Source organism: Theobroma cacao, chromosome 8, assembly GCF_053813885.1.
Source record: "Theobroma cacao isolate CCN51 chromosome 8, ASM5381388v1, whole genome shotgun sequence".
In the NCBI taxonomy this organism is placed as follows: domain Eukaryota; kingdom Viridiplantae; phylum Streptophyta; class Magnoliopsida; order Malvales; family Malvaceae; genus Theobroma; species Theobroma cacao.
In genome coordinates, this window is record NC_142646.1 from 4,237,178 (window position 1) to 4,256,633 (window position 19,456).

At 35.6% G+C, this 19,456-nt stretch overlaps 4 protein-coding genes across 4 annotated transcripts; 3 read left to right on the forward strand and 1 right to left on the reverse strand.

Moving 5' to 3' along the window:
• Window positions 1–495: 495 nt before the first annotated feature.
• LOC18591949 (uncharacterized) lies at window positions 496–3,866 on the reverse strand. Its single transcript, XM_007018396.3, has one exon. The coding sequence runs from the start codon at window positions 3,779–3,781 to the stop codon at window positions 590–592; it is 3,192 nt and encodes a 1,063-aa protein (XP_007018458.2). The 5' UTR covers window positions 3,782–3,866; the 3' UTR covers window positions 496–589.
• Window positions 3,867–6,129: 2,263 nt separating this feature from the next.
• On the forward strand, window positions 6,130–7,097 carry LOC18591950 (uncharacterized). Its single transcript, XM_007018397.3, has one exon. It carries the CDS (start codon window positions 6,452–6,454, stop codon window positions 6,863–6,865), a length of 414 nt encoding a protein of 137 aa, XP_007018459.2. The 5' UTR covers window positions 6,130–6,451; the 3' UTR covers window positions 6,866–7,097.
• Window positions 7,098–7,989: 892 nt separating this feature from the next.
• LOC18591951 (70 kDa peptidyl-prolyl isomerase-like) lies at window positions 7,990–12,542 on the forward strand. The gene is made up of 13 exons (XM_007018398.3): window positions 7,990–8,408; window positions 8,533–8,619; window positions 8,706–8,963; window positions 9,102–9,182; window positions 9,279–9,359; window positions 9,465–9,659; window positions 10,102–10,191; window positions 10,282–10,457; window positions 10,844–10,966; window positions 11,060–11,206; window positions 11,628–11,755; window positions 11,846–11,966; window positions 12,142–12,542. The coding sequence occupies exons 1-13, from the start codon at window positions 8,204–8,206 to the stop codon at window positions 12,259–12,261; spliced, it is 1,812 nt and encodes a 603-aa protein (XP_007018460.2). The 5' UTR covers window positions 7,990–8,203; the 3' UTR covers window positions 12,262–12,542.
• An 857-nt stretch (window positions 12,543–13,399) lies between these two features.
• LOC18591952 (serine carboxypeptidase-like 7) lies at window positions 13,400–18,560 on the forward strand. The gene is made up of 14 exons (XM_007018399.3): window positions 13,400–13,685; window positions 13,771–13,916; window positions 14,772–14,851; window positions 14,978–15,100; window positions 15,203–15,305; window positions 15,379–15,416; window positions 16,345–16,446; window positions 16,539–16,625; window positions 16,806–16,973; window positions 17,401–17,472; window positions 17,555–17,673; window positions 17,777–17,890; window positions 18,003–18,048; window positions 18,177–18,560. Exons 1-14 carry the CDS (start codon window positions 13,546–13,548, stop codon window positions 18,258–18,260), a joined length of 1,422 nt encoding a protein of 473 aa, XP_007018461.2. The 5' UTR covers window positions 13,400–13,545; the 3' UTR covers window positions 18,261–18,560.
• Window positions 18,561–19,456: the final 896 nt, after the last annotated feature.

Genomic DNA, 19,456 nt, shown 5'->3' on the forward strand with positions numbered 1-19,456 from the left:
TGTATATAATTTTACCTAAAATTCTAAGCTTGCCTTTTTTATTTGTTTTGTTAGATTAATTGCAGCAGTTCACAGTTTTAAGAGTCTTTTATTTTTTTGTGACAATGAAGATTAAACTTGTATACCTTACAAGATAAGGGGTAACGTGATAATTAAAATATTAAAATGTCTCCCTCTTTTGCTTTTACGGTGCATCTTAAACAAGATATGCAGCAGCAAGTTGAACTCTAATGAGTTGAATCATGAATTTTTGTTATTCATTGCAAATGTAGCACCCACAGTTTAGACCTAGATTACTTCAAACAATATAATGTAAAAATTGCAATTTGAAACCCATGTTGAGATGGGTGTTACTATTGAACCAAGGACTTCACATATAAAAATTAGAATGCAAGACATTAGCCCAACTTACACAGAATTCTGAGCATTTACACTTTTTAACAATTCTGCATGTACAACAAATTCCATACAAAGGTATTGCAGTGAAGCATCATCTAGTAAAACAGAAACGATTCATTGAATTTTTTTTTCTTTTAATAAAAAAGAATGGTTTACAAGCATGGTAACTGGTAAGCACCTAATAATCAACCTAAACCTCTTCAAAACTTCTCCAGTTACTTGCATGTGCATGAAACATTTCATAGAGTTCTTCAGCCTTTGGACGATCAGTAGGATTTTCTACAGTACAACGATGGAACACATTAATAAGGAATCTAAGTGATTCGATTTCAGATTTTGGTCTGTCCAACTCTTGAGATATTGCAAACTCATCCAGCAATAGTAATGCCTCCAGTTCATCAGTTAGTGGAGGTCGTTTGCCCATTTGAATAAAGTCATGCATTTGATCATCAGAAAAATCGAAGTATGGAATTTGCAGAGTTAATAATTCATAAATCAAGCATCCATATGACCAAATATCCACTTCCAGTCCATATAAATTAGGTTTCTGCATTGTCCTTAAAACTTCTGGAGCCATCCAACGTGGAGTTCCAACACAAACATTAGGAGGATGTATTCCTGTATGAGCTATACAGCATTTATGCAAGAAAGAACGAAGAGGCACTGCTCTATCAAAATCACAAAGCTTGACAATAGGTGTTCCATCAGCCCTCTTCTCATCCAAATCAATCAAAATATTGTGGCTTTTTATATCCCGATGAATAATGTGTTTAGAATGTAGTGCTGCCAATGCACAAGCAACATCGTGGGCAACACACAACGCCAAATCCAATGGGAAATGTTTCTTGCCAGCTTTCAATAACTTCTCTATTTGGCACTTCAAAGATCCACCTTTTACATACTCCATTAAAATGGCAGACTGTATTATGCGATGCTCGGGCCTTTCAGCCGCTGAGGGAACCCACTTCGAAGATATTTGATGCCCATACAATTCTACAATGCAGGAGTGTTTCAAAGCTCCTAACATTCTTATCTCTCCTAAACAACTATACTCAAAGTTTCTAATCTCATTCATTGAAGTTCCGAGGACATTTACCGTACGCACCTTTGCTGCTGCCTCAACTGAACCAAATGAGCACTTAATGAGGGACACATTTGGTGTCTTTTCAATTTTTTCACTTGTGGACAAGGAAGGAAAACAATCAGGGTCAAGATTGCATTCATTTGAGAGAAAATCTTTGGTCCGAGTCAAGGGAATGTATCGGCAAAAATATTCTGGATCCATCTCTTCTCTTATGTCATCAGGATGGCATGCGTCAACTACCATGCGGACCAATAAATCACCTTTTTTGACAAGTACTACATTCCAAGCATGTGGATAGAAGTCAAGGTATCCCCTGACCAGCTCACAAGGCACTGGTGGTACCATACGATCACACAAATACTTCATAAGCAATGCTCTGTGTCTACACACACCAAACTGCATAGTTCCTATAGGAACTACAACAGAATTCAGTCTTGACTTGGTAGAACATAGTGATTTATCACAAAGATCAGCAATGCTGATATCTTGTATAGTACCAAAATTCCATTCGGTAGAATCATTTACACAATCATTATTTCCAGTAGCACAGCTGCAAACAAATGGCTTCTGATAGTTTGAACCAGACACTGCTTTTCGAGTCTTTTCAATGGAAAAACTTCTATCACTGCCTCCAAAACGATTCGATACAAACAATGCAAGCAATGATGCAATTTGAAGGTTATCCATTGGAGTTGGTTCCCCGTTACTGGCTAAGCCATTTAATTTCTTCCAACTGGATATCAAAGCTTGAGCAGAAAGAGTAATTGCATCTAACTGTTCATCCCTCTCCCTGTCAGCAAGAATGACTTCACGTGAATCGAGATGCAGAATACGCTCATAACTCTCAAGTGACATGAAAAGCCGGTCACGTCCCGCATCATAAAAGCCATCTGGGATCCGGTCTTTAACGCTACAAAATGAAGTATTGTTATACTTGCGTGATAATGAAAAATTACCATCATTTGGCTTCTGATACTTGCATGTCTTGGGATTATCATCAAGATCACAACTGGAATGCCTCTTTGACATGCAACTACTGTTGAACGATTCTGAATATGAACCTTTCCCCTGGCTGGAAACAGAAATTTCATCTTGCTCATCATACTCCTTTTTGCCCTCTTTTATGGCTTCATGATCCAGGCAAATGCAATTTTCTCCGGAGGCTAAAGTTTCCTCCACTGCATTTTCTCCAATAAATGAATTTTCACTCTCACCCTTATCATTCTCATCACCGTTCAGATCTACCACATACAACTCACTTTGCAAACCAGTCTCAGAGCTAAGAACATCTTCACCATTCCCTTCACTTTTCAACTTCTTGTAATTTCTTAACTTGTCTTGTTGTCTTCGCTTCCATCGCTTACCCGAACTCAAACTCTGGGATTCGAATCTACTTTTCCCAGATTGACTCAACATCTCCAATGAGGTATTGCCTCGAGGGCAGTCACTAGAAACACTCACTTCTTTCTCTTCAACACTCTCACATACACCAACAGATAAACCTTTGCCATTACTTTTATTCCCTTCCAAATCACAGCTTATCCATCCGGGTATATGGATTTGACAACAATTCATAATTTTATTGTACCCAACATTCAAATTCTTAAGCCTATGCATTGCCTCTAATTCTAGCGGCCTCAAAGAAGTTAATCTATTATTGGACAAATCCAAGTTCTCCAACTTATTCAACTTAGACAAACTCGAAGGCAGCTCCATTAGCTTATTATGAACAACTTTCAAAGTGATTAACTCATTCAAATTACTAATTTCAGCAGGCAAGTTCTTGATTTTATTAAAAGAAATATCGAAAAATTCCAAATTCGTTAAGCATCCAATCTCTGATGGAAGGTACCTGATAGAGAAGTAACACAAAGTGAGCCTAGTCAAGCCCTTGATTCCAGCGATCTCAGTCAATGCAGTTAACCTCGAAGGCTGAGGAGGGGTTCTACTGAGCTCGAGCTCCTTCAACTCGCTGAGTTCGCGAAACGAGACGCGGTTTAACCCCGGCGAAGAAATCTTCATCTTCAAGGACTCTAATTTTGCCAAATTCCCAACCACGGATGGTAACAGATTAATCTCGTTACCGAAGAATTTCAAAAATTTCAATTTCCCAAACTGGGAAACTGCCTCGGGAATCAAATTAAAATCATTATTGTACAAATAAAGCCCCTCGACAGAGGAACCGACCTTCTCTTCAGGGTTGCCGAAGAAAGAGAATTCTACGGCTTTCCCCGACACGTCGAGAGCTTTGTCTTCGGAATCTTCAACAATGTTCTTGTCCTCGATCGAAGAAGCCATTATCGTTTAGTAAAGGCAATGGCGGCAAAAGCGTGGGAACAAGGCGAAGACTTCACAAGCAAGAAAACTAGATTGAACCGTTGGAGTGGGGGGGGAGGGCGGGGGGGTTCTTTTATAGGCCGCCTTGAGTCGGCAAATCCTATATAGGATTCAAATTGGGCCATTAATGGGCTTTACCATTTCTTTCTAACCCTGCAAATTTCAATCGGGTCTCTTTTTTACATCTTTTGACATTTGGAATAAGAATATATTTATTTAAGATGTAATTTGAATATATTTATTTAAGTTGTTTAATTATTTAAATTTTTTTATTTTTTATTATATTTAATCAAATATTTTTATTTTAAATTAAATAAATTTTTATAATAATGATTAACTGATAATAATTAATTAAAATAATATTTATTATTTTATATTCATGTGATATTAAGAAAGTAAGTAAAAAATATTGCACGATCATATCATCATATCGCTCAAAATATAGCATCATTATTTATTATATTATATCAACATATCATATCAGCATTATATAATATAAAATAACAAATAACGTTTTAATTAACGATAATTAATTAATTATTAATTATAAAAAATTATTTGATTTAAATAACAATATAAAATTTTATTGAATGTTAAAAAAATTTATTTAAAATTTTCAAATAATTTAAATTTTCTTTAAAGATATAATAAACTTATTTAATATTTAAAGTTGACGTTCCATTTTTTTAATTTTTTTTAAAAATTATTCAGCAATGTGAACGTCAAAGAGGCAATATATGCGATAATTCTTTTCTTCTACTGCTATTAGCCTAACAAGTTGTTATTTAAATTGTCTTTTACAAATATGAAAAGTATCTTTCCTTTTCTTTTTGTTATTATTGACAAATAATTGTCTAAGACGTTGGATGCTAGATTTTTCTTGAAAGTTATTTTCGTTCAGATGTACTTGTCACTATGTTTATCCTTTACTTTTATCAATTATTTAATGATCTATTTTTCATGAAAAAAATTAATCTTTATTTGATGTGACATAATATATAAAGAGAATAAATATGTATGAAAAATATGCATTCGAATATTTAACTTATTAATTGATACATATGATTTTTTTATTTAAAAAATAAAGTTCGAATATCTTTTTTGTCAAATAAAAAAAATATGTATAGAAAATGTTTAATTGTTTATTAACTATCACTTTCTAAAAATCAAATGCAATCTGGATTATGAAGGCAAATTGACGTTTAAAACTGAAATTATTGTTAGCTATTGTTTTCTTACAAAGTGATCACTGACTTTTAGTTTTAATAAATCCTTGGACCACTTTGTACACCTTAGCGAATGCGCAAGGTAAGACACAAAGCGTTGAAAAGCAAGCGTGACGTGAACGTTCATACCACATGTGGCTTGTCTTTGTTCATTAATTTGATAATACGTGAGTTTAATGCTAATTAGTTTAGACAATTATGCATTTTTCTAGAGTTTTTAAGAGTCAAATATCGTCATTGTGAAGTAAAAACAAGTTTGTGAGGATAAAAAATAAAGAGGAAAAACCGTACAATAAAGTTACCTAAACTTGTGAAAATATGAATAAATGTACAGGCGCCCACGGAGAATATTGTTTTGGTTTACTTCCTCGTCAAAGGCACTGTCGGTTTGGGAGACCAAACTTAGAACACTAATTATTTGGACATTTGGAGCACTTTCCACGGCTTGGTGTTCTTTGTTATTTTTTTTTTAATCCTGAAATTCAAGGCTTTTAGTTGAAGCTGTGATGATATTTTTCTTAACTAGGACCGGAAAGGTTGGAAAAATAATGAAAGAAACAGAACCCTAAGTTGTAATAACTATAGAAGTGTAATATGACCCTCTCTTAAAACTGGCTAACGCCTAACCATCGAATTAAGAACAACAACGGTATTTGATGTTCCTAACTCGTAGAAACCTGATCGTGATCATTGAATTAAATATTTAATTATCAATACATAAACTTTATTTTATATTTACAAGATTTTTTTATGACAATATGAGTTGAATCAAGTAAATATAAATCCATTGACACAAATTTAATTAACTCGTAAACAAAATAATCCTCCTCCTAATTAGACTTTAACATGTGTTATGCAACTAGTTCCCATGTACATGTGAAAATTCTAATTTCCTCAATCAAATTCTTATCTCTTAACCGAATCCTCTTTCCAAACCTATCGTTTGCCTTCACTTTCATAAAAGTAGATAAAAGAGGGGTCCTTTGAGCAGGTGTAGCCGGTTGAAATTGGGCCAAGAGATAAGAAGGGGTAAGGAAGGGGAGTGTGGTTTTGCAATAGAAAGTCAAGCTATCGAGGTATTTTTTCAGTCAAGTTATGGCTGCTTCTTTAATGCTATGGCACACTCCACATATTTGTTCTTATCTAATGGTTTTGTCTAATCCTGCGTGCTTTGGAAAAAGTCCAAACCCAACAGCGATCTTCCTTCCCAATTTGATAGTTTCTACTCAACCACCATCAATAAAGCATCCTAATTACCTCAACAAACCAAGCCTTCTCCTACCTAACTCTTCTCCTCGCAATTCATTTTCAAGCTTTCTTTCTTTGTTTTTATCAAAACCCCATCTCGAATTTTCGATCACTTTCTGATAATCAAATCTCTAGAATTTCTATCTCAGCTTGCAAAATGAGAAGCAAAGGACATAGCTCTAACAGGTTCGTGCGGTTCATTACAGTTCCCTTTAAAATGTTAGGCAAAGCTAGGGATCTGTATGTTCGGAGTTTGTCAAGTTGTGCTTCAACTGTCAGATACGGACAAAGCTCGGGCGGGTATACAGGGCAATACTCAGGCTTGCCAAGGAGCTTTAGTGCAAGCTCAGCGGCATCATCTAACGGCAATGAAGATTTCAGAGAGCTTATTAGAGCTGCATCGGTTAGGAGTTTGGGTCATAGTAATGAAATGGAGATGTTTCTGCAACAACAATTGAGGCAGATGGGATCAAAAGGGTTGCCAAAGAGTTGCAGTGTAGGGATGGGAAGAATTGATGAAGACAAGCCTTGTGAATTTGAAGAAGAAGATGATGTTGTTGTTGATAAGTAGCAAGATTTTTTGTATCCGAGAAGCAAAAGCTATGCTGTCAACAAAAGAAGTGTTTTGTTTTGATTCCTTTTGATTCTGTAATTGCATATAAGGGAAGTAAAAGAACCTCTCTTTTCCCTCTTAATTGTCCTGCTTCTTTTGTTGTTTTGAGATTTTTTTTTTTTTTAATTAGAAAGGTGTTGTCAAGTATGATATTGTTAATGGAATTGCTTGCTTCTCTCTTTTGAGACAACCACCCCCAAAAGAATCAATTATACTAGTATAATTTAACCCCCATCCATATCCTAGAGTGGAAAAAGCACAACATCTATCATCTTTCTAGATATATGTTTTGCAGAAGTCTAGAACAGCAATGAAGGCCAACATTCAACAACAAAACTGATCTGCTCCCTGTAATTAATCAAATGCCAGGCATGCTTTGCAGGAAATGTTTTTGTATTTCAGCTTCAGTGCATCAGCAAATTACCTCTCTTTTGCAGTTGGAATTTCTTTGCAATTGGAATGAATCTTCACATATTTGCAATGGGGAGAAGCACATTTTAGTCCAATTTAGAAGCGGAGACTATTGGATTTTCCATATTCGGTGCACTGAAGTGCCTAACTGTAGTAGAATTGGCAGTGTCTGAAGCCTTCACAGAGTCCTTTGCATTGCCAAAGTTGGAGGCATTAGCCCTTAGCACATGAAAACATAAAGGGCAGAAAACCGTCAAGGCATAGGAAAAACATGGAATCAAGGCGTTTCTATCACTAGTTCCAAATTTAATACTTTTCCTTCTTTCTTTTTTTGGATATGACTTTTCCTTCTTTCTCATTAAGGTTTTGCTGGGGTCTAGCTGGCAGATCATGAATTGGAAGGTTATCAACGTTGGCTCCACGTTGAGAATGATTTAATTAATAATGGGAAACATAGTTAACATACACAAAGCGAATTCCAAATTGCTAACCAATGTCTAGCTTGGACCTTTGAAGTTTGAAGCACAATGGGTTGTTCTAAATATGGGCTAAAAACATCAATCTCGTCAATTCGTAATGGGCTGCTACGAAATGAAAAGTCCAGAACCTTAAACGCCTTCCAGATTACCAAAACACCCCCATATCCTCAATAAAATAACAAAACATGTTCTCGAACCGACCAGGCAGGCGACACTCTGTGTCAGGACACGCCTCATCATCACTTCCCAAAAATCGCATCATCGTCCCGCCACGGTACCAACTTCGAGCATCTTCTTTGTTCTGTCTGATCATTCAATCAGCCCCCAACTTCATTTCACGTCCTGAGTAATTCATTACGCTACTATCACTAACAAAGGAACCAAATCTTCGTGCTACCCCAATTAGATGGGGGCAGAGAAATGGAAAGGAACCAACGTGTCAGACATGGAGGGTGAGGACGACCTCGACGAGGAGCCTGGGGAGGTAATCGAATCAGCTCCGCCTCTGAAGGTCGGTGAGGAGAGAGAGCTGGGTAGTTCTGGTATCAAGAAAAAGCTCCTCAAAAACGGTATCTCTTGGGAAACTCCTGAGTTTGGCGACGAAGTCACCGGTAATTTCATTTCATTATAATTCAAGTTGTTCTTTCATTTATTTAAATTTTAAAAATGGTGAATTTTCCTTTTTTCCTTGAGTTATTTTGGAGCTTTGAGTAAAGGGTGATCGAACCTGTGCAGTTCATTATGTGGGTACCTTGCTTGACGGGACACAGTTTTGTTCCACAAGGGATAAGGATGAACCATTGACATTTAAGCTTGGTGAAGGTGAGTTTTTTGTGGTTTAATCTCGATGGAGTTGCTTAATTAACTGTTTTGTTTAGCTTCATTAATGTTTTAATGGGGTTTGGTAGGTCTGGTGGCGAAGGGTTTGGATCATGGGATTGTAACTATGAAGAAGGGGGAATGCGCATTGTTCACATTGCCCCCTGATTTCGGTTATGGAGCTGAAGGTCGTGATGGTGTGCCACCTGATTCGGTTATACAATATGAGATGGAACTTCTTTCGTGGATTACGGTGGTGGATATAAGCAAAGATGGTGGTATTATCAAGAAAATTATGAAGAAGGGAGAGAGGAATGAATGGCCTAGTGATTTAGATGAAGTTCTCGGTACATTAAACTCTTAAATAGTGTAACTTTATTTTCTTTATTTGCTTTGTTTTTAAATTGATTAATATTGCATCAATCCTTTACATATATAGGAGGTGAATAATGAGAGGTATTATTTTCTGGCCTTTCTTTATACAGTAAAATATCAAATGGCGCTTGTCGATGGGACTATTGTTGCAAAAACTTCGGCAGAAGGAAATGAGTTTTACGTGAAAGATGGTAATTTAAGTTGAATATTGGACTTTTAGGGCAGTTGGGAAGAGATATAATACTCCTCATAAATGGAAAATTTCAACATGTTTTCTGTTTTTGCAGGCCATCTATGTTCAGCATTGACAAAAGCAATCTTAACAATGAAAAGGGGAGAGAAGGTTACACTAATTGTTCAACCTAAGTGTATGCTGTCATATGAGTATTGGTTTACTGCAATTCAAATCTTGATTGACTTTTAATCCTAGAGACAATACTTTCAAGTTTTACAGTGTGCAGAGTTCAATGCAGATGCTTTTGGAGAGAAGGGGAGGGATGCTACTGATGGGTTCCCAGCTGTTCCACCAAATTCAGTTTTGAACATTGAATTGGAGTTGGTCTCTTTCAAGTCTGTTATTGATGTTACTGGTGATTCTAAGGTATTCAAAAAGATTTTGAAAGAGGGAGAGGGTGCTGTTGTTGCAAATGAAGGTGCTGCCGTGACTAGTAAGTATATTCACCAATAATGATATCTTATTAGTGTTTGTTCAAATCAAATTAGATTCAGAAGTAGTGGATATTTTTCCACTTTCCACTTAGGTCTGGAATGTGATTGATACTGGATGGTATAGGCATACACGATAATATCTGGAAAAAGTAGATATGATACATAAATGATAAATTGGATTATATGAAAATTTTATTTCGTTTAAGCATTGAGCTAATTTTTATGCTTGCTGGTTCTGTAAGCAAGAAAATTTGATTTGAAAAAAAGTTATTGCCAACTTTTCTGTGAAATTCTTGTAAGCAAATCTACTAAACTTTGGGATAAGTGATTGTTTCATCGAGGTGATTCAATCAGAGGAGCCCATGGCATTGTGTAATTCCTATTCTCTAATTATTTCCTTTGTATTGCTTCTTCTTTAATTACTTGACTCTGGATATGCAGTTAGCTATACGGCTAGGTTAGAAGATAATACTGTGTTTGAGAAAAAGGGAGTTGATGGAGAGCAGCCATTGGAATTTATCACAGATGAAGGTTAGTTTACCCTTATATCGCAGTTTTGCTAGATTGCCAGCAAGGAATTTTGGATCAGCTCTTAACTGGTTTTATCAATTTGACAAATAGAACAAGTGATTCCTGGTTTGGATCGAGCGGCGGCAACAATGAAGAAGGGGGAGCGAGCATTGTTGACAATCAGTCCTGAGTATGGTTTTGGGAGTGTTGTGGCGGAGTGTGATCTTGCTGTAGTCCCACCATGTGCAAACCTATTCTATGAAGTTGAAATGTTGGATTTTGTTAAGGTAACGGCCATAGCCCTGTAGACTTGTTAAACATGGCAGTACCTTGAATTGCTTACTACGTTGTTGCAGGTAGTTCCATTAGGCAATGTTCTTTAGTTCTGGAATGTTGGTTCAAATTATCCTCAAAGTTCTTGATATATCAATATATCATCCTGGCATGTTTTGGGTTCTTACCTTATCCGATAAAAGGAAAAAAGAAAAAAATCCAGACATATTATGGGTTGCTACTTTCCAAGTTTTTTGTTTATTTTAAAAACATAACCAAACATGATCTATCGGATACGAGTGCATGACAATGAAGCTTCTTTTTGTCAGTCTGGTACTGAAGCTAGAAGGTGATGTTATATAATCTACTGACATTTGCATCTGCTTAATGAATTTAATAGGAAAAAGTCCCATGGGAGCTGAATAGTCAAGAGAAAATTGAGGCTGCTGGGAAAAAGAAAGAAGAAGGGAATATGCTATTTAAAAGTGGGAAGTATCAAAGAGCAGGGAAAAAGTATGATAAGGTAATCTTAAGCATAGGTTTTGTCTGATTAAAATTTGGAGCCCATATTGTATACTTCAGAACATTGTTTTCTGCTATTGTCCTGTACCATCAGGCTGTGGACTATGTCAGTGAAGATGGACCCTTTGGGGATGATGAGCAAAAGCTAGTAAAAGCACTAAAGATTTCTTGCTGGTTGAATGGTGCAGCATGTAGCCTCAAACTAAGTGACTTCCAGGGGGCAATCAAGTTATGTTCCAAGGTGAGTTGCCAAGCAACCAATACAAATCTATAGAATTGAAAAGCTGATGATTTCCCTGTTAGACTGGTAATAAATATGTCTTGGAAACTGGTCATTAGAGCATGAATCGAGGAACTTAGAAAAAATTTACCTCCTCTATGTGCAACCTCTCTTTTCCACTGGCATTGGGGGATTTACCTCAGCACCTCTATTATGTATTCACCTTGGACTTTTTATTGTTTGAAGACTATGCCCATGAGGGTGTATTTCATGTTATCACTAGCTTCCTGAATGTTTGCACATGTTTAGTTTCAAATGAAATTGATGAAATCCCTGCATTCTAACAAAGGTGAAGCTTTTAAGAGCATGTATAAATTTTACTCAGGATGATTAGCAGCAAAAGAAGTATCTTCTTTTATTTTAAGGGTTCATCTTCCTGTAGGTACTAGATTTTGAGTTCCACAATGTGAAAGCTCTATATAGGCGGGCACAAGCCTATATGGAAACTTCAGATCTAGTTTTAGCTGAATTGGACATCAAGAAAGCTCTTGAGGCTGATCCCCAAAACAGGTAAAGGTGGAATTATACAGTCCAAATTTCCAATATGCAAGTTCATTGTATCTGCCAAATTGCCATAGTCACATCTATTACTTTTGCCAGGGAGGTGAAGTTGCTTCAGAAGACACTGAGGCAACTCCAAGTTGAAAGCAACAAGAGGGATGCTAAACTCTTTACAAACATGTTTGCACGAATGTCGAAAGACTCATCTGTTCCAATGAAGGTGAGTGGTGCTGCTGCTCAATCACCTTTTAATATGTTATAGTTGGTAAATGTGCAATTCAGCTTGAGGGAAATTATTCTGAATAAATTTCTGTAACTAGTATCCCCGATGAACTATATGTTATATGTTGTTTGCCAATGTACATTCAAATGAATTTCTTTGAACATTGTGGCAGAAATTGAAGGTTCAGAAAGCAGTGCATGAGAAGAGTGAAGAGGTCCTAGCAATGGAAATGGAATGTGCTGGTGATAGTTCGGCACCTTCTGAAGATAGAATGGCTGTTGATTCGAGTTGAGAAACTGTATTTTAATAGAAGACGTAATCTAACAATCCAAGTTTGAAATAGCACTTCTTATCTTTCTAACAAAAGTTTAAGGTCAAATGTTCAAATTCGTATTGCCCCCCTGGCCTTGCTCACTTGTAAGTTCGACATAGGAAAAAACACAAGGGAAAAACAAGTACAATTCTTGTAAACTGAAAGAAAGAGGGATGGAAGAAAGGATAAGCCCGGTATAAAGATGTGATCTGTATTCTCCAACATTTCGAAGTATTCATAATATTGAACTTTATGTAAAAGCTTCCACTGTATCTATGTTTGTACGTGCGTGTTTCTTTTTCTTTTCTTTTTTGATTGATGTATGCGCGTGTTTCTGTAGTTTGGCATGTTGTTTATGTTTTATTGTACGCAGTTGGGAGGGTTCGTCTTTATGAGCACCGTGGTCCCCTCCCTCCCCCTTTTGGCTCGATGCAAAGAAATGTAGAAAACGACAAGGTGAACAGAAACAAGTCAATACCCACTTGTATTTCTATCAATGCATTAATTGGTTCATAAAAGGGAAACCAAGCTTTGCCCAGTCGTCTGCCATCCTCAGTCGTTTGTCTGTTAATTTGAAATTAGGACTATGGACCATTGGTTTTTGACCATTAGGCCATATGGTTAGTGACACATCTATTTGATTCTAGCGTCAATGTTTAGCAGCTTAGCTCCAGTGGATCACAGCTATAACTATATATGAAAATGGGCTTTAATTAATATTACTACTAAAAGGCAGGCTTTAGGCTTCAATCTCTCAGCCCCAATTTATAATAGTTAAAGAAAAAGAAAATACAATGACTAAAAGGTTGAGAGAGAGAGAGAGAGAGAATCCATATAAAAAAAAAACCAAATTAACAATTATACAAGTCATAGACAAACAGGGAAAAACCGTTGAGAATGTTCAGGCCATGTCCTAAAGTACGAGAGGAGTTGCTATCTCAATTATGGTAAGCATATTACCACTTAGGAAGACGTACGTAGCAATAATTTCAAAATAGTGTTTTTCGGAGTGTTTCACTTCAATTTCGTCACTGTATCCATTAAGATGTCTTAGGATAGGTGTGGTTACAAGTAAACCGTAGCCACTGACTCTATTCACATAAATACAAATACAAACAAGGAGTCCTGACGGAAGCTCTCAATTCTCTATCATCACCCTGAATTTCTTTGCTGCTCTCATGGACGTTAGCCACTCGTTTGTGTCAAATGCTTATCCTACGTCCTCAATACCGGACTATATAGGATACTTACAGAGCTGAAAAAATGGCAAGAGAAATGAAGATGGCGCTGCTAGTCTTTTTATTCTTTCTTTTTCAGGTTTGCTCACAGCTTGCATTCGCTCATTCTGCTGTCAAGTTTCTTCCTGGGTTTGAGGGGCCTCTCCCTTTTGAACTTGAAACCGGGTAACCTAATGAATTTCTGTGGTATTTTTTGTGCTATGGTAGTAAAGATAGTTCTTGACATAATAAATGTGTATGTTTTTGTCAGGTATGTAGGTGTTGGTGATTCTGAGGATGTTCAGCTCTTCTACTACTTTGTAAAGTCGGAAAGAAATCCTGAAGAGGACCCTCTTTTGCTTTGGTTGACTGGTGGCCCTGGCTGCTCTGCGTTTTCCGGTCTTGTTTTTGAAATTGGTAAGATAGCCAAATTCGACAATAGCATTGAGTTTAGTTGTACTTTGCTTAAAGAAAGAGTGCTTTCTGAAGTTCCTCTGGGTCAGATGCCAATGGAAAATTTATCTCTTTAAGGAACTGATATCTCTGGACATGCACAACAATACGATATGCAAATTTCAGAACCCCAAGAACTAAACGGAACAATATTGATGGACCAACCAATTATAGAATTTATGTCCTTGAGCCTTTTCTAGGCAGCAAAACGAGCAAAGCTTTGAGTCGAAATGGTACATGCTGTTAGTGGGTATTTTAACAGGGGATATTGGAGGTGTAGTGAGAGGGAGGAATTGTGTGGATCTTGTACTTAACCCTTGTAGGAGCTGCTACGAAGTCAAAGGGAGAAGCAGCAACCACGAAATAATAAAGCCATTCAGATATGGGCGATTACGAGAGCCTTCACAGAAGCTGTCTTATGAGGTTGCTGCACCGAGGGGTTGCGTCGTATATGCTGACTTGAGTTGTTTAAATCTTGTGGGCTGTTATGGGTGGTGTATGATCTTTGTAAGCCTGGTTTTTGATCAAGGGAATTGTTTAGAATGTTGATGATTTATGCTGCCAATCTGTTTCTGGGCAGCAACGAACTTTTGTAATTGTTCAGGTTCTCAAAGCCTATACTAGATTTTTTATGTCATTCAAAGTCTTCAGCAAGTCATGTTGGAGTGTTGAGGATGGCGAAGTGGTAAAGAAAACTAATAAAATCAACACTTTTCAAAAACAGTTTTAATTGACAAAAAAATTTACTAAAATTGCAGATATCGAATGAAAATTAATGATCAATCGTTAAATGGAAATGATCATTTCATAACATTGCAGGTCCATTGAATTTCAAGGCCGACGTGGAGTACAACGGAAGCTTACCGACTTTGGTATTGAATCCGTACTCATGGACAAAGGTGATTATGCCATTTACTGAACTGGAAGTACTCGTCTCAGTTAATTTTCTTTGCTATCCCTCCGTTCCTTCTTTTAAGATTTCTAATAAAGTTGGAGTCAATGGTGAATTTGAAATTTGCTTCCAGGTTTCCAACATCATATTCGTAGATTCACCAGTTGGCACAGGATTCTCCTTTGCAAGAAACAATCTTGCTGCACTGACAGGTGACTTCAAACAGGCTAACCAGCTCCACCAATTTCTTCGGAAGGTACATCCACGTTCATTAAGCAATTCAAAATTTTCTTCGGCAGCCTTTTATTAAGCAGATAACCACTGTTATCTACCTAAAGCAAATTTTTTCAATTTGAAGTGGCTGAAGGATCATCCAGACTTCATTTCAAGTCCGGTCTATGTTAGCGGGGACTCGTATTCTGGTATTCCAATCCCAGTCCTTGCTCAAGAGATCTTAAATGGTAAATGCTGAACTGAAAGAGAGATCTTGTGAAGTTGGAGGTAGCCTTATTAATTTTTCACATAACCATGCAGGAAACGAAGAAGGTATCAGACCCATAATTAGTCTACAGGTTTGGAAGTGTGTCTTCCCTCGTATTTCTTTTTGAGAACAATTAAACGTATACACTATCATACTGATGCTTAAATAATTTAGAATGGAACAGGTCTCACCGCAGCTTATCATGTGTAGATGATATTACCACGGTAGCTCATTAAGGTTTCACACAAGATTAGAGACTTTGAATGGCATTGAGGCCTTGTGTTAAATAAAATTATCACTTTAAAAAAAAAAAGTTTCACAATAAAGGGATTTTGACCCTGAAAAGTTGTTATTTTTCGGCTCCACCAGTCCCATTTTCAAACCATCTTAAGATAGATTTAGGGATGATTAGGTCCAGACTCGTTCTCAATTCTCATAGACTAATTCTGTTTTATTACTAAAAAAATTAAATCTAATCAAGAAAGAAATATGTACTAACTAGGAGGAAAGAATCGAAGACAGCAAATGATATTTACTCAGAGTTTATAGGAGCAAAATAAAAAAATGAGAGAAAAAGAAAAGAATGATTGTCTTTTTATCCAAACTAATAACAATTGATCTTCTTAAATTAAGAAAAGAAAGAAGTGTCAAGTGTCTTTATAATATATTAATTATATTATTATTAATTTAATTAATTTTCAATATCAATCAAGATTTGAGATCTTGAAAAGTCTAACATAATCCAATTTGGATTTTAACGCTTAGTCCAACTATTAAAAATCTATTTTTTTTATTTAAAAAGTTTATTTTATCTATCAACATGAAATTGTCTCTCACATTTATTATTGTGGAAAATGTTCAACATGAACAAAATCCTTAAACTATACTTTGGTTAAAACTAATCAATGTTTCATGTCCTTGTGACTTTTCTTTAATAACGTACCATAATAAACAACTTTAATTAGTGCTTCGATGAGTTGCTGATTAGTAATCAGGTAATGGATTCTGATTGGTTTCAGGGATACGTACTCGGGAACCCTGCAACAGTGCCAAGTCTTGAAGCCAACCTCAAGGTTCCGTATGCTCATGGAATGGGACTAATTTCTGATGAACTTTACGAGGTGCAGTAATTTAATCTCTCAAACCCTTCTGATCCAGATTTTTCCACTCTCCAAAAGAAGGCAAGAGTGTTTTTAAGAATGAGTTGTTGCAGTCACTGAAGAGAAGTTGTGACGGAGAATACCAAACTGTAGATCCCAGTAACGTGGAGTGCGAGAAAGATATTCAATATTTCTCCAAGGTATGCGGATTTCTTAATTTTTTCTTTATAAATAAAAAATTCTTTCATTATTTATGATGATTTTCCTTTTAATTTAAAAAGAAAAATGAATTCTAATCGTTGAGGTAGGGGATTTGCATTGACCATTAAATTAAATGTTTGAATTGCGTTGATATTTTAGTTTAATTATGTACTTTTCAGTGTATTTCAGGAATTCAACCTGCCCAAATTCTGGAGCCAATCTGCCCTTTTGCTTCCCCAAGGCCACAAGAGATTGGTGGAAAGCGTGATCTCGAAGAACAGCATGGAGAAGTACTCCTTGAAGATGAACCGCCGCCGCCACCACCGCTTCCTACATTGGGCTGTCGTGTAAATTACAAATTCTCCTAAAATGCTTACTCTATATTTAAGTAATTCATGTTCATTACGCTCTCCTAAAAGTGTAATCAATTTGAAGAAGTAACTAAAATTTCCAAGCAAGCTATGATTTTGGCAATGCAGAGGAAAACACCTGGCTAACTTATTCTTATGATTTCACCAAGCTCGAAGATCAGTTAACGTTTTCGGATTGACTGATTTCCTAGAAAAGGTATAACAGCTTCGTAGCTCTTAAGTGGTGGTTTAGATTTCGAATCCTGAGGACCTAATGTAATCAAAATTCAGCACTAACCTCAGCGCCATCAACCACATAGGATGATTTTGTTGCCATGCATGAGTCCACTGACCAGGTTTTCTATTGTAAATTGAACTGTTCTGCTGCACTTAATTTGCTCTGATTTTTTTTCCATGCCTGCAGACTTATGCATACTTGCTCTGTTATTATTGGGCTAACGATGATAATGTCCAGAAAGCACTCCACATTAGAAAGGTATGGGATCGGTTGTTACAAATAAAAGTGGCGGTTAAAACAGCAAGACAAGTAAAGATGCAACTCTTCTGATCTTATGCAGGGAAGCATAGGACAATGGCAGCGGTGCACTTTTGGATTACCTTATACAGCCGATGTTCCAAGCAGTTTTCCGTATCATGCTAACCTCAGTGCCAGAGGGATCCGCGCTCTCATATACAGGTGAGAATGGAGATGGCTCTAATTCATGCATTCATTTTATTTTATTCTTTGTACTTGGTGCAGTTTTAAGGATGCATTTGTTGTCATTTTGATTTCGATGCAGTGGCGACCATGACCTAACCGTGCCCTTCTTGGCAACTCAAGCATGGATAAGATCTCTGAACTATACAATTGTTGATGACTGGCGGCCATGGGTGCTGCGAGGCCAAGTTGCAGGGTCAGTCTGCAGTTTTCTTTCTTTCTCTATGTTAATAAATTGTGATCTTTACACTTACAAGGCGATCTTAGAGAGAAGCTAACTTGGGCTTTTGGATGACCACATCTTGTAGATACACGAGGACTTATTCTAACAGGATGACATTTGCCACTGTTAAGGCACGGAAGTTGTTCTATGCTTCTGTTTCCTTTCTTATTCCTATAAAGAAAAACAAAAAGTCAATTAGAGTAAATTTGTTTGGTGTTTTCATTATCTTTCTCTCTTACAAATTTGGTTGAATTTGCAGGGAGGAGGTCACACAGCTCCTGAGTACAGGCCTGCAGAATGTTTGGCAATGTTTAAAAGGTGGATATCTGAAGAGCCTCTGTGATGTAGGGGCATGGAATAATAGCAAGAACTGCTGAAATATTATGCTATATATAGTAATATCTGAAATTTGACATTGGGTTGAGTGCCAAAGAAATAATAGAGTCTCCTGGCCAAAACAAAAGGAAATTGTATAAAATATTTGAAACCATCATGCCATGCTGTTCGCCTAAAAGTAATTTGGTCTTCAAACTTTTGTTGTGGTACATGGCACTCTTGTTAAAAATCTTGTGTGTAGCAGAAGGGAAAAAGTACCACTTTCTGGAGACGTTAATCCAAAGTCATTTCAACCATAAGTTATTTATATTTGGCATTTCAAGTAAATTTCTTTTCATTATTTGTTAGTTCTATGCCATGCATAATTATTTATTGTATTAATTGATTAGTTATAATTAAGAAATTTTATTTTTTGTATTTGTTAGTTTTGTGGAAATAGTGTGTAACCTTAAAATTAAAAGTATAATTTCCCTTTCTAGTTTTGTTAATAATTAACATAAAAACTAAATGTTAATAGTGACTTCTCATATATGATCTTAATTTAATTTTCTTTTTTCTGTTATTTTTTAATATTGATGGAACTTTTACGTACTTTATGTTTCAATATACTAAATATAAATAATTATAACCATATTCATAAGTAATTGATGAATGACGGTAAACTAACTGGATGTTTCGGATTGAAATTGCAAAGGTATTAATGCTTCAAATAAAATTTTAAATTATTCAAATAAATTTAAATAAATTTTTATTTTTTATTATATTTAATTAAAATTTTATATTTATATTTTGTGTCAAATAAGTTTTTATGATTAATAATTGATTAATTATTATTAGTGAAAATATCATTTATCATTTTATATCCATATGACATTAACATGATGTTAATGTGGAGGATGAAAAATATCATATAATTATATTACCATGTCAAATTAATATATCATGTTATTATCAATTATAATATATTAATATTTTTGATTAATATTAGGCTACATAAAATGACAAATATTTTTTTGATTAAGTCAATTATTAATTATAAAAATTTATTTAGTTTAAAATAAAAATATAAAAATTTATTTAATTTAAAATAAAAATATAAGTTTTTATTTAAATATAATAAAATATAAAAATTTATTTAATTTTTTTAATAATTTATATATTTTTAAAAATATTATACCAATAGTAAAATATTAATAATATATA

Coding starts and splice junctions, on each gene's coding strand:
- LOC18591949 (XM_007018396.3), bottom strand. CDS start 3,781: ATGGCTTCTTCGATCGAGGACAAGAACATTGTTGAAGATTCCGAAGAC.
- LOC18591950 (XM_007018397.3), top strand. CDS start 6,452: ATGAGAAGCAAAGGACATAGCTCTAACAGGTTCGTGCGGTTCATTACA.
- LOC18591951 (XM_007018398.3), top strand. CDS start 8,204: ATGGGGGCAGAGAAATGGAAAGGAACCAACGTGTCAGACATGGAGGGT. Junction 8,620..8,705: donor GACATTTAAGCTTGGTGAAG/GTGAGTTTTTTG, acceptor GGGGTTTGGTAG/GTCTGGTGGCGAAGGGTTTG. Junction 11,207..11,627: donor CAATCAAGTTATGTTCCAAG/GTGAGTTGCCAA, acceptor ATCTTCCTGTAG/GTACTAGATTTTGAGTTCCA.
- LOC18591952 (XM_007018399.3), top strand. CDS start 13,546: ATGGCAAGAGAAATGAAGATGGCGCTGCTAGTCTTTTTATTCTTTCTT. Junction 15,306..15,378: donor TGCTCAAGAGATCTTAAATG/GTAAATGCTGAA, acceptor ATAACCATGCAG/GAAACGAAGAAGGTATCAGA. Junction 16,626..16,805: donor ATATTCAATATTTCTCCAAG/GTATGCGGATTT, acceptor TGTACTTTTCAG/TGTATTTCAGGAATTCAACC.